Genomic DNA, 12,721 nt, shown 5'->3' on the forward strand with positions numbered 1-12,721 from the left:
ACAATAAAATCCAAACGGAAGCAAATAGGGTACCATTGTTAAGATTAGCATCAAGTAAAAAGCCAAAAAACAAAATGCACAGCAGCAGTGCTTTACCCACCATTGTGGATATGTAAGCATGAGTTTGCATAGGGATTAGGACACCACTCACTACAGATCTCCATACCAGAGTGCATGTACCTTCCGCTCTAGTATGTGATTTCATTGTATGTAGCTCTGCACAACATATTTCATCATTGTTTGACTTCGTCAGGAATGACCCTTCACATTGGGGATTTATGTTTTGAATCTATTTCCTGTAAATGCCACTAAACTGACTGCACCTTAAGGCAGGTAGCACTAAGTTTAAATGGGACCAGTAACAAAAATCATTACATGCGTCTTATATGTAGTTAGAAATGTCCTCTAAATGCATATAAACATTGGTTTGTCAGTGAGGCCTAAGAGTGACTAAACCTGATACAGAGGTTTGAATAATATCTGCAGATATTAATACATTTTACTAGCTTTCTTGTTTTGAACTTGTCACTGTTGAATTTAATGTGAGAGGTAGTATAGTGATTTTCCAGCATGCAAAAGTCTTTTGTTCAGTAATCCAGTGTTGTACGTTTTTCTGAATAAGAGATTTTGTGTCCCCTTTACAAAACGTATTTGTTCTCCATTTACTAAAAGGAAACAAATCATAAAATAACAAACAGAACAGTTATCCCTGATTTTCTTTAAAATTATAGTTGTCTGCTGGTCCTTTTTGACCTAAAATTAAAGCTTTCTGATTCACTTGCCCTGAACAGGTATACATATGAGAGTTTGTGATTTCACTTGCTACATGCTCGTTGTGGATCTCTCCATTCTGCTTTGCCGAAATGCACATCCCTCTCGGGCCTGTGTGATCCTAATGTTTAGTTGTGACAGGTTCCCTTTTAAACAGGGATTCAAATAAGGAGCAAAATCGTATGAAAGGTATGCTTAATTACTCATGCCTCCCTTCTGCAATCCTAGGATTGGATATGTCCCCCATGTCGTGAGATCTGCAACTGCAGCTACTGTCGCAAGAGAGATGGTCGATGTGCTACAGGGATGCTCATTCACCTGGCCAAATTTTCTGGTTATGACAATGTCAAAGAATATCTAGAAAGGTGAGTAAATGTAGCCCCGGAATATTGTCTGCGTTTGGCTCATGCTACCTACTGTACTATGAGTGTATACCTTCCCTTGTAGGATATTGCTAGCTTATTGTCCAGGAGGTTTCCTACATTATATTTTGTGTATTGAATCGAACCAATTGTAACTCCTTCTCGAGGATCCCATCCCAATACCGTTTTAGTTTTGGGCACCTCCAGAACATATGCAGGAGATCACCATGGTCCCTCATACATTTAGGACATAGGGGCGTATCCCTGACACCCCAGCTGTATAGTTTAACTGGTGTTCTATAAACCCTATGTAGTAGGTAGAGATGGTAGAGTTTATGGGAGGCCGAAACCGAAACCCAGGGGGCGGAGGACAGGCAAAGGTTCCAGGTCTCCGCGTCCATCGGTCCCAGGTCCGCCTCCCACTTCTGCAGACATGGGAGATGTGCCGAGTCTTGTATTGCATTAAGAAGAATATCATACCCTCTAGATATCATACCCTTTCTTTCAGTTTGCATTAGTATCCCTTGTACCACAGCATGGTCCGTCAGGCAAAGCGACACACCGTGGGATTGCACTTGTAACGCATGGCGCAACTGCAAATATTTAAAAAAGTCCCTGCGCGGTATGCCGAACTCAGCCTGCAGTTCCATGAAGGATTTCAGCACCCGTCCATTATACAGTTGTGGGAGGTACCGGAGACCACTCATTCTACAAGCGCCAAAGCCCCTAAGTTTAAAGAGCTCACCATAGTTAGCATTCCTCCAGATAGGGGTGAGTCTGAGAAAACCGCGTATTTGTAGCAGGCGTTTAACATAGGACCATAGAGTATTTAGCATGATGATAGTCGGGGAACTCCTATCCATGTGTGTGAAACCTGCTTCTAACCTGGTCAATGCCGTGTCCGGGTCATCTATGTCGTCAAGCAGCCTACGTATCGGGTCCAGGGGATCATCCAACCCCCATCCACCCAGTTGCTGCAGCTGCGAAGCCAAAAAATACATTCTGGCATGTGGTAGTGCTAACCCCCCCCCTCGTCCTTTTTATATTGCAGGGTAAGTAGACTAAGCCTGGCTGTCTTTCTACACCATATTAATTCCCTGAACTGAGAGTCAATTTTATCAAACCACCGTTTAGGAATCCAGGTCGGGGAATTATGGCAAATGTAGAGTTGTAGATTTCTAATTTTTAGCAGGGGTTACAAGAGAACTATTTCAAGGGTTCCTCTGTGTTGAAAAGGTTGAGAAAGGCTGCTGTAGCCTAACATGTGGGTTGCCTTGATCTGTTTGTTCTTGCAATTGAAAACTGGCATGTGTGTCCCTTGAGAACCAGAATTCACCACCAGTGTCCAGCAACCTTATGCATTGAGAGATTGCTAACCGAAAACTTCAGATTTATTTTTACTTAAAGGAAAAGTACTAATTTATTTACAAGTCATTTTGTGGGTGCAAGAATCATTCAGACACCCCCACTCAAAATCCATGACTTTCTTGGGCGTGAAGTGGTTAATTGATCACAGTGAGAATTTGTAAGACTATAAATGGTTAAACAATGACATTTAGTGCTCACAGTAATCTATTTTTACAATAGAAACATATACATTTTAAATATTTTCTGAACAAATTCCATTTTTATATATATATATATATATATATATATATATATATATATATATATATATATATATATATATATATATTATATATATATAGGTAATTATGAACGTTCATTGTTTTTTTTGTTTTTTTTTTTGTGCAGATTTCTCACATCTTTTTTATTTTTTATTTTTACTTTCAGCTTACAAAAGCGAATGGTAGAGGACGAGTGAAGATGAGTTTTGGGGGCTTTTCATATAAGAATGGATTTGTGCATCCAGTAAACACATCTGCCTTATGTCAGAATTCCCACATCATTCTATTCCAAAAGCGCCAATGCTAAGTAAAGTGAATCTGTATGTATTAAAATATGGAAGCTTCCATTTCTGACTTGGATTGTAAGGTTCCATGCATCTTTATCCAATCTCAAATTCTGAGCTAGTGAGTCACTGCCCTGAAACCGGTGAAGTCTGAACTCCCATCATGCATGCTTTTATGGTAGGTAGTCCAGCCATGGCCTATATGACGCTGCTGGAGCCTACATCTGATACAAACACAGTGGCATTGCCTATATTTCTCTGCTTACAGATTCGCTTCACATATTAGTACTCACTCTGTTTAGCACCTTATTCATGTGCGGAATAATCTTTTAGTCAAGCTGGTGTTTGTGCTGCCATTGAATTGTGATGAGCCCTGAACCACCAGAAATGTGTCATAATATCCTGTGGCTGATACAAAAAATGTGCTAGTGAGACCTAAAGAAGAGTTTAAAGACCAAATTAATTTCCATAGCACTGCGAGATTTTCCTGATTTGCAGCTCTCATTTCACTGTGCTGCACATTTGCAAACAAGTCAAAGCTGTATACAGGACTTTTTTATGGTTTGGATCGAGTTTTTATTACGGTCTGTGTTGCTGCTGGGAAGAGTCACCTTCTTTGTATTGGTGATTGTCATCACAAAAAAATCGGAAATCCAAAACTTCACAATTGTAACCAGAACAGGAAGTAGGGGGGAAATTTTCCCTCAACTTAGACAGATTTTCTCTCACTTCCTGTCTGAGAAATATGTGAGGGGAAATCTAAACTAATAAACATTTTACCATTTAGATACATTTAATTTTTCATACATACTGTATATATGGCTGGGGGTTTAGTAAAGGTTTCCAGTGCCATGTTTTTTTTCTGATCATAATACTAGAAGCTTGCTATGGTTTTTTCTTTATTATTAGGGCTTTAAAGCTGCACCTAAATGTCACTTTGAATTTTATATTTTTTAATACTTTCAGCTTAGCTAAAGTTCTAGAACCTTTTGCTTGCTTTGAATGTGTCGACTGTAAATTCTATAATTTTTTTTTTTTTTTTTTTTATATTTCTGTGAAAAAAAAAAGTTTTATACTGGTTTTAAATTAGTTTTGTTTTAATATTTTCCAAATTTAGAGAAGGAAATTTTTAATGCAATAGTTTTGATAAAATAATAGAAGCAAAATTATGCTATGTTAAAAACGACAAAGTAATTGAAATTAGCACTGTTGAATTTCCAACCAATAAACAGTTTAATTTGCTTTGTATTCTGCCTTGTATTTTATTCTTAAATTTCCTCCTACCATGTTACACAGTCACTTTCAGCCTCCTGCAAGTAGAAGGGATGAGGAACAAAATAGAGTGATCTTTTAATATATAGGAGGAAGGTACAGGGAGGGACCTGTGAAGAACCACGCTTTATCCCTTTTATAGGGAGCTAAGTGCTCTGTTGTAGAGCGGAAACATGATCCTTGAACTAGGCAGCTGGCACAAGTTATAGCAATTCCAAGCAGATTCTGGGTAAACGCTTGCATGTATGCATTTGTATTTCTTCAAAAGAATAATTTGGTAAGAAAGTTTGACTTTATATGTGCCACCACACCTCCTCTCAGAATGAATATTGCTACGCATATCTAACATGCACATAAATGATCATAGCACAACTAGTATGTTGTAGTAAATATTATAGTATTTCTATGGCAGAGCAGGAAGGGGGTTCGTTCAGAAGTAATGGCTTGAACCAAATTGTACAAATATCAGGCCAGGAGCACACCGCATTTCCTCCGACCAAGTCAGGAATGCTAGGTGTGTAGATGCGGAAGATGATTAAAGTCAGGGGGGGGGGGGGGGGGCCACGACGACAACCCCAGGAACAAGGAACAAATACCAAGGACCATAGAATGTTTGGTTAGATTAGAGCCACAGAAGAAAAGTATGTCACTCCTAAATGCACCCCAGTGAAAAGCTGTAATCCCAGTATGGAATCTAATAACCATAATATCACAGGGAGATGCGTGTCTCCATATGGGTTGCATATGTATACTGGGGAGATCACAGTTCTACTTTAAATACATTTTAAATGTACACCTGCTTGAATGTCCTATCTTGCACCTACAGAGTCACGGGACTCGGCGCAACACAGATCGCGGTAAAGGGCCAATGGCAACGGCCTTTTACCACGTGAATGACAGTAAGCAGGGTCATCAGAAGAATCATCGCTCTCCTCTCCTCACACCAATGCAGCAGGAGAGGAGAGAAATCGTGTGATACACAGCAAGTTCTAGCAGTGCCACATCAGTGCTGCCTGTGCCCACCAGTGCTGTGTGCTAATCACCACCAGACCACACCAGTGCAACCAAAGCCACTATTGTGCCACCAGTGCTGCCTCACCAGCCACTAGTATGGCAAAAAAAATATTTTACTAGCGAAGAGGCCTACCAGCTTCTAAGTATGACCAATTGAGAGCAGCGGGGTGCTCTCCAAGTCTCAGTCTGATTTCGGATACGGCCTATGAATCCGTTACAAGCAGCGGGTCCGATACAGAATCGGAAGAGAAATGTGTGCCCGTGACAAGAAGGCGTTCTGGCGTGGAGCAGCAGCCTACTACCAGCAGCGCAGTGCCGTCCACCTCGGGAACAGAGCCACTACAACAAAGGCCAGGGACCAGTAGGGTCCTCAGCCCCAAAGGGATAGGGGCCATGCCAGCCTTCCCTATGCCCTTCAAAACCCTCTGTGGCTTCCGGAGCAGCAAATATCCCCCCCACCTTCACTGCCCAGCCAGGTGTCCAGATGAACACCGATGATTTTGCCATGCTTGATTTATTTAATTTTTTTCATTTGATTTTCACCGAAGACTTACTATCGTTTATTGTGGCCCAGTGCAACCTCCTACGCACAGCAGCACATAGTAAGCAACCCTGGCTCTAGTTAGTTATGCCTGTCCCTTTGAGTGGGGAGAACTAACAACCGTAGAGGAATTCAAAATTTTCTTAGGCCTAACTTTTTCTATGGGACTCACAAAAAAACCCAATTGTACTCCTATTGGTCTACCAAACCTGTCCACCACATGCCACTCTTCTCATCCCTTATGCCAAGATCACGATACCTAATGATTATGCGGTTCCTCCACTACAATAACACCCAATGCCCTCCCCGAAATGACCCAGCTTTTGACAAACTTTAAAATTTGGCCACTCCTAAATTATTTCTCTGAAAAATTTCCCCAATTATATACCCCCGAACAGAATATTTCTGTGGATGAGTCCCTTGTAAAATTCTCAGGCAGGCTTGGCATCAAACAGTTTATCCCCAGCAAAAGGGCCTGATATGGGGGTAAAATGTACAAACTTTGTGACCGAGCCACGGGGTACATCTACACTTTCCTGGTGTACGAAGGGAAGGACTCCCAACTGCATCCCCCTGAATGCCCAGAGTACATTGGAGCCAGCGGAAGAGTGGTCTGGCAGCTTGTCTATCCACTCCTTGGAAAGGGATCCCATCTTTATGTGGATAACTTTTATACTAGCTTGCCCCTCTTCCGCAATCTTCACCAGAGACACCCCAGCATGTGGTACAGTAAGAGCCAATAGAAAGGGCTTCCCGCAAAAACTCGTCAATGAAAGGCTACGACGACGGGAGGCGGCATCTTTGCGGAACTGGGAGCTATTAGCTGTCAAGTTGAGGGACAGACGAAACATCCACATACTCACGACAATCCAGAATGACACATACGTGGAAGTCTCCAGAAGAAACGGCCCAATCCAGAAACCAGCTTGCATCTACGATTATAATTTGTTTATGGGGGGAGTGGACTTCGATCAGATGATTGAACCCTATCTTCCCACAAGAAAATCCCGGCACTGGTATAAAAAAGTGTCCATTTATTTTTTCAGTTTGGCCATGTATAACACTTATGTTATTTACCAAAAATCTACAGAGAACCCCGTATCCTATCTGTACTACCAAGAAGAAGTTATTTCCGCCCTTTTGTACCCTGAAAGCCCACCAGCAACTATTCGCTCTGATTACGTGAGCAGACTCCACAAGCGCCACTTTCCTGGCAAACCCCCCCCCCCAGTGAAACAGGCTGCATCCATCGGAAGAAATGCCAGGTGTGCTCCAGTGGAGGAATTGGAAGAGACACCACATTTTATTGTCCTTTCCAACCAGGCCTCTGTATAGGTGAATGTTTCTGCCGTTGCCATACTTCTCTACATTATTAGGGAAGTATGGTAAACGTAATTCTCATTTCCTGTCATTTTCCTCCATGCCCTTTATACCACTGCACTGAATTGTACATACCTCTGCCTTCTCCGGAACTGACCCTGGTCTGTTATACGACCAAGCTTCTGCCTAACACTAAACTGTACCTACCTCTGCCTGCTCTGGAACTGAGCCTGGACTGTTTGACCACGTTTTTTGCCTGCCTCTTGGATTGATCTTTTACCCTGCTATGCTAGTGGGAACAAAGGGGTCTCGCATATGTGAGGGGCTCAAGAATTCTTTTTCTGGATGAAGAAAACTAATTTTTTAGTTTTCTCATTCCCGGATTGGGGTCTGGAGACTCGGAGGCTTCCAAGAGATTTGGGTGGGAGAAGCTTCTACCCCTGTCCCCATTATTTCATGGCCTGCTACTTGGACCGTGTTCCTGCTTACTACCAGGACCAATATTTTGGCACTGCTGGCAATATCTCTACGTATCCCTGCCTGTACTGACTATGGACAATATTCCTGCCTGCTGCCTGGACAATTCCATTCACTGTCGCTGACCACGTCCCTACCTGCTGCCTGGATCAGGGCTCTCTTCTTGTGGACAATTGCACTACTAAAACCACAGGTAACTTTTTGTTTACCCCATACTCAGCAGAATGTATTTTAGGGTGTAATTCTTGGTATGTACATGCTATGTTAGAAATATGAAGGGCCTTCAAAAATGTGATAGATCGTAAGGAAATTGAATGCGTAATTTATGTCCCTAGAGCACCTGATGGTGCTTCTTGGATGTTGGGCCTATGTGGCCAGGCTGTGTAAAAGTCTCACACGTGGTATCGCCATACTCAGGAGGAGTAGCAGAATATATTTTGGGGTGTCATTTTTGCTATGTACATGCTGTGTGTTGGAAATATCTTATAAAAGGACAACTTTGTGTAAAATAAATAAATAAATAAAATGCATTTTCATTTATTTTTCCGCATTTTCCAAAAACTTCGGGAAAAAAAATTAACAGTTCAAAAGACTCATTATGCCTCAGATTATACATCGGGATGTTTTGCTTTCCAAAATGGGGTCACTTTGTGGGCGTTTCCATTGTCCTGGTTCTCCAGGGCCTTCAAAAGTGTGTAATAGATGGTTGAGAGATTAGTAATTTATGCTCCTAGAACGCCTGAAGTTGCTACTTCAATGTTGGGCCTGTGTATGTGACCAGGCTGTGTTAAAGTCTCACACATGTAGTATCGCCATACTCAGGAGGAGTAGCAGAATATATTTTGGGGTTTCATTTGTGGAATGTACATGCCATGTGAGAGAAATAACCTGTTATCATGACAATTTGGTGTGAACAAAAATTAAAATAAAAAAAATCTTCAATTTGCAAAGAATTGTGGGAAAAAATGTCAACTCAAAAAACTAACTGTGCCTTGTACTAAATACCTTGGAATGTCTACTTATCAAAAAGGGGTCATTTTGGGGGTATTTGTACTTTACTGGCTTGTTAGGGTCTCAAGAAATGAGATGGGCTGTCAGTACATCAGGTGTGATCAAATTGATACATTTTCAGCGATTGGCACCATAGCTTGTAAACTTTCACAGACTAAATAATATCCACAAATTTGGGTTATTTTTACCAAAGATATTTAGCAGTATACATTTTTTTTTTTTTTTACAAAATGTTCAGTCTTTTTTTCATTTATAGCACAAAAAATAAACCCAGAGGTGATCAAATACCACCAAAAGAAAGCTCTATTTCTGTGAAAAAAAGTATGAAAATTTCATATGGGTACAGTGTTGCATGACTTAGTAATTGTCATTTAAATTGTGAGAGCACTAAAAGCTGAAAATTGGTCTGGTAATTAACCACTTCAATACTGGGCACTTAAACACCTTCCTGCCCAGACCAATTTTGAGCTTTCAGCACTGTCGCACTTTGAATGACACTTGCGCGGTCATGCTACACTGTACCCAAATGAAATTTTTATCATTTTTTCCCCACAAATAGAGCTTTCTTTTAGTGGTACTTGATCACCTCTGCGGTTTTTATTTTTTGCTAAACAAATAAATAAAAAAATACCCAAAATTTAGAAAAAAAAAATTTTTTTTTGTTTGTTTCAAAACTTTGTAAATAAGTAAATTTTCTCCTTCACTGATGGGCACTGATAAGGCGGCACTGATGGGCACCAATGAGGTGGCATTGATGGACACTGATATGTGGCACTGATGGGCGACACGGATGGGCACTGATAGGTGGCACAAATTGGCACTGATAGGTGGCATGGATGGGCATGGGTAGGCGGCACAGGTGGGCATGGGTAGGCACTGATAGGTGGGATGGATGGGCACTGATAGGCGGCATTGTATTATAATATACTGTACTAATGGATGCCAATCAGTGCCAAACAATGCATGCCAATCAGTGATGCCCATTGTGGGCACTGATTAGCATCCATTATGGGCACTGATTGGCATCCATTGTGGCACTGACTGGAATCCCTGGTGGTCTAGGGTGGCATACCTTATCCTGGGCATCCCTGGTGGTCTGGTGGCGTCCCTGGTGGTCCAGTGTGGGCATCCTCAGGGGGGGGGGGGGGGGGGGCTGTGCTGATCGATCAGCACAGGCCCCCCCCCCTGTCAGAGGAGCAGCCGATCGGCTCTCCTCTACTCGCGTCTGAGGAAAAGCCGATCACCGGCTCTTCCTATTTACACTGTGATCAGCCGTGATTGGACACGGCTGATCACGTGGTAAAGAGTCTCCGTCGGAGACTCTTTACCGAGATCGTAGTTGCAGGGTGTCAGACTGACAACCCGCAACAACGATCGCAGCGATGTGCGCCCCCGGGGGCGCGCAGCGGCTCATAATCCTGATCACGTCATATGACGTCCGATCAAGATTCTGAAACCACTTTGCCACCGTCATTTTGTTATAGGGCGGGCGGCAAGTGGTTAAGGGAGTTTAAGTGCCCAGTGGTCAAGTGGTTAAACAGTTTCCCAGTCGGTTTGTAAATTGGTAATTTGAGTGCATTATTCCAGCGAGACCTGAAAAGCATGCTCTGTCTTGGCCATGTCACAGTAGTGCTCCATTGCTGGCAGCAACTCTGTAGTCTAACCTCTGGGTTGCTTTGATCTATTTGGTTTTTGCAGTTGAAAACTGGGATGCGTGTCCCTAGAACCAGAATTCACCACCAGTGTCCAACAAACTTGTGCATTGAGAGATTGCTAGCCGTAAACATCAAATTTTATTTTTATAGGAAAAGTGCTGATTTATTTAAAAATCATTTTTGGTGTCCACTTTTAATTCATCGCAGTGCAAATTTGTAAGACTATAAATGTGTCGTTTTCTTTTGTTTTTGTTTTAAATCGGGCTTTAATAATACATTTACAGCCAAAATACATGACAGAGGACTTGCAAAGTGGATGTGTGCTACATATATCCTATCACAAATAAAGGGACAGTGGGTACTCTTACAACATATAGAAAAAGCATTACAGAGCCATCCAGCCTGATAGCAAACATATCAAAGGCTTACCACATTCAGCATGAGATACAAGAGAGTAACTCCATCCGTACCTTTTTAACTATAAATGGTTAAACCACAACATTTAGTGCTCAAAGTAATCCATTTTTACAACACAAATATAACTAATAATAGATTTTAAATATTTTCAGAATAAATTACATTTTATACATAAAGGTGATTTATGTTTTGCCTGGAATAAAATTGGCAGAATCAGGGATTTGGCATTAAACTGTTAACAGTAAGGCCACTCCTGCTAGAGTCCATTTGGCTGGCTTATCCTTGGTCTTCAGATTAAATGTCCATACATAAGTTGGGCCCCTGAGTTTCGTTTTGTATACAGGACATTCATACACGTTCTTCAAGTCTTGTTTGTCGATGGGAATTGCTCGCACATAGACAACGGGCATGGCTGGTGTCAGCTCTTTGAGACGAGCCTCAGCTATCACACCTGCTTGAATGTCCCATCTTGCACCTACAGAGAGAGACAAAAATTGTAAAATTGCTCTGTACATATTACATCTAATCTTTAAACAGTTTCCCAGCTTGTTTGCCATTACATGTAAATCATACATAATACCAAAGTGACAGATGTTTATGGCTGAAGCTATACAGGTGGCATCAGCTGTGCTCTTTACGAGAAGCAGTTGCAGGATTGAACATAACTTATTGCCTAGAGCACCATAGGTAGGTCCTTTTAGGTAGGTGTGTGTTGTTTTTTTTTTTTTTACCTTCCATAAACAGTCCATGAATATATGCTCCCTCACGAGGCGGATGGCCAAAGTCATCCTTTGTTTTCTTTGTCACGTCAACCGTTAAGCACATTTTATCCAGTGGCCACTCGTTCTTCCGAGCCATGCTCTGCATAATCGCTGGTAAAATACAAAGATACAATCATGATCATTTAATGCCAAGAGTTTATTAGAAACAGCAAGGGCCAGTTCACACATTGGGATGGATTTACTTAAAATGTAGAAGCGTATATATATATATATATATATATATATATATATATATATATATATATATATAATGAAAGTGCCATTTAATGGCTGTGTGCTTTGGCAATACTACTCCTACAGCAGCACATGATCATGGAAAGGAGCATACAAAAATTCACATACTTGTATTTTTTCTTTATACTTTTCCATTGAAGTCCATGATCCACAAAATTGTATTGCTTTGCACCAAATTAGCACAGGGCCCCTTTCCCAAAATCACATCACATTGCATTGATGTGAACGGTTGCTATTGAAAACAATGTTATTTCCATTGTCATGCGATTTTTGTGCAACTCAAATCACATTAGAAATTGCACTAGTGTGGACCAGGTCTAAGAAATTTGGTAAATAAGGCACCAGTGTTTACTAAAGAATGATTGATTGGGTAGTCAAACACTATTGTTGTTTTTGATATAGACAGAGGGGGCTGGGTTGAATTACTCCTGTTGGCCTTGGATGTCAGCAGTCGTAGCATGATATAGTTAAACATTACATGGTGGAGGCTACAGCAATGGAAAGTAAGTACTCTCACAGCAACAAGCTAAGTGTAAACCCAACAGAGACTTCCCTTGTCATGGCCATTTTAGATTTAGAAAGTGCATGTATTTTTCTTCCATGGTTCCTTATAAGTATAATAAGGATTTTTGATTTACGAGTAAAATCTTTTGTTTTCTTGGTTTCTTTTTCACTTGACACAGAGGGGTAATATTCATGACTACTTGGTGTTATGCTGCCATGCCACCTTCAGGTGCATGGACCCTTGCCAGGAAGAACCCTTTCCAGCTACACCAAGCCCCAGTTTTGTAGCAAGCAGGGGATAACTGTCTTGTGATGTACTTTCAAGAAAAATATTGTACAGGTGAACCAAATGATCCTTATCACAGAGGAGTTAATATTCATGGCTACTTGGGCTGTCCCAAAGCACTGCCCACGAGGGGTGGGAGACCAGGCCAACATGCCCAAAAACA

General features: G+C 41.3%; 2 protein-coding genes across 2 annotated transcripts in view; one reads left to right on the forward strand and one right to left on the reverse strand.

Moving 5' to 3' along the window:
• Positions 1-4,293, forward strand: part of CDCA7L (cell division cycle associated 7 like) — a 41,315-nt gene extending 37,022 nt beyond the window's left edge. The window contains exons 8-9 of the mRNA XM_077491238.1: positions 1,000-1,136; positions 2,928-4,293. Coding sequence (XP_077347364.1) covers positions 1,000-1,136; positions 2,928-2,958 — 168 coding nt within the window. The 3' untranslated portion in view covers positions 2,959-4,293. The remainder of the gene's footprint in view (positions 1-999; positions 1,137-2,927) is intronic.
• A 6,161-nt stretch (positions 4,294-10,454) lies between these two features.
• DNAH11 (dynein axonemal heavy chain 11) overlaps positions 10,455-12,721 on the reverse strand; it is a 404,290-nt gene continuing 402,023 nt past the window's right edge. Inside the window, exons 82-83 of the mRNA XM_077491239.1 lie at positions 11,484-11,624; positions 10,455-11,227 (exon numbers count right to left, since the gene is read on the reverse strand). Coding sequence (XP_077347365.1) covers positions 10,980-11,227; positions 11,484-11,624 — 389 coding nt within the window. The 3' untranslated portion in view covers positions 10,455-10,979. The remainder of the gene's footprint in view (positions 11,228-11,483; positions 11,625-12,721) is intronic.

Source organism: Lithobates pipiens, unplaced genomic scaffold (assembly GCF_037356315.1).
Source record: "Lithobates pipiens isolate NorthernLeopardFrog02 unplaced genomic scaffold, aLitPip1_a1.2 Scaffold_19, whole genome shotgun sequence".
Taxonomy (NCBI): Eukaryota; Metazoa; Chordata; class Amphibia; order Anura; family Ranidae; genus Lithobates; species Lithobates pipiens.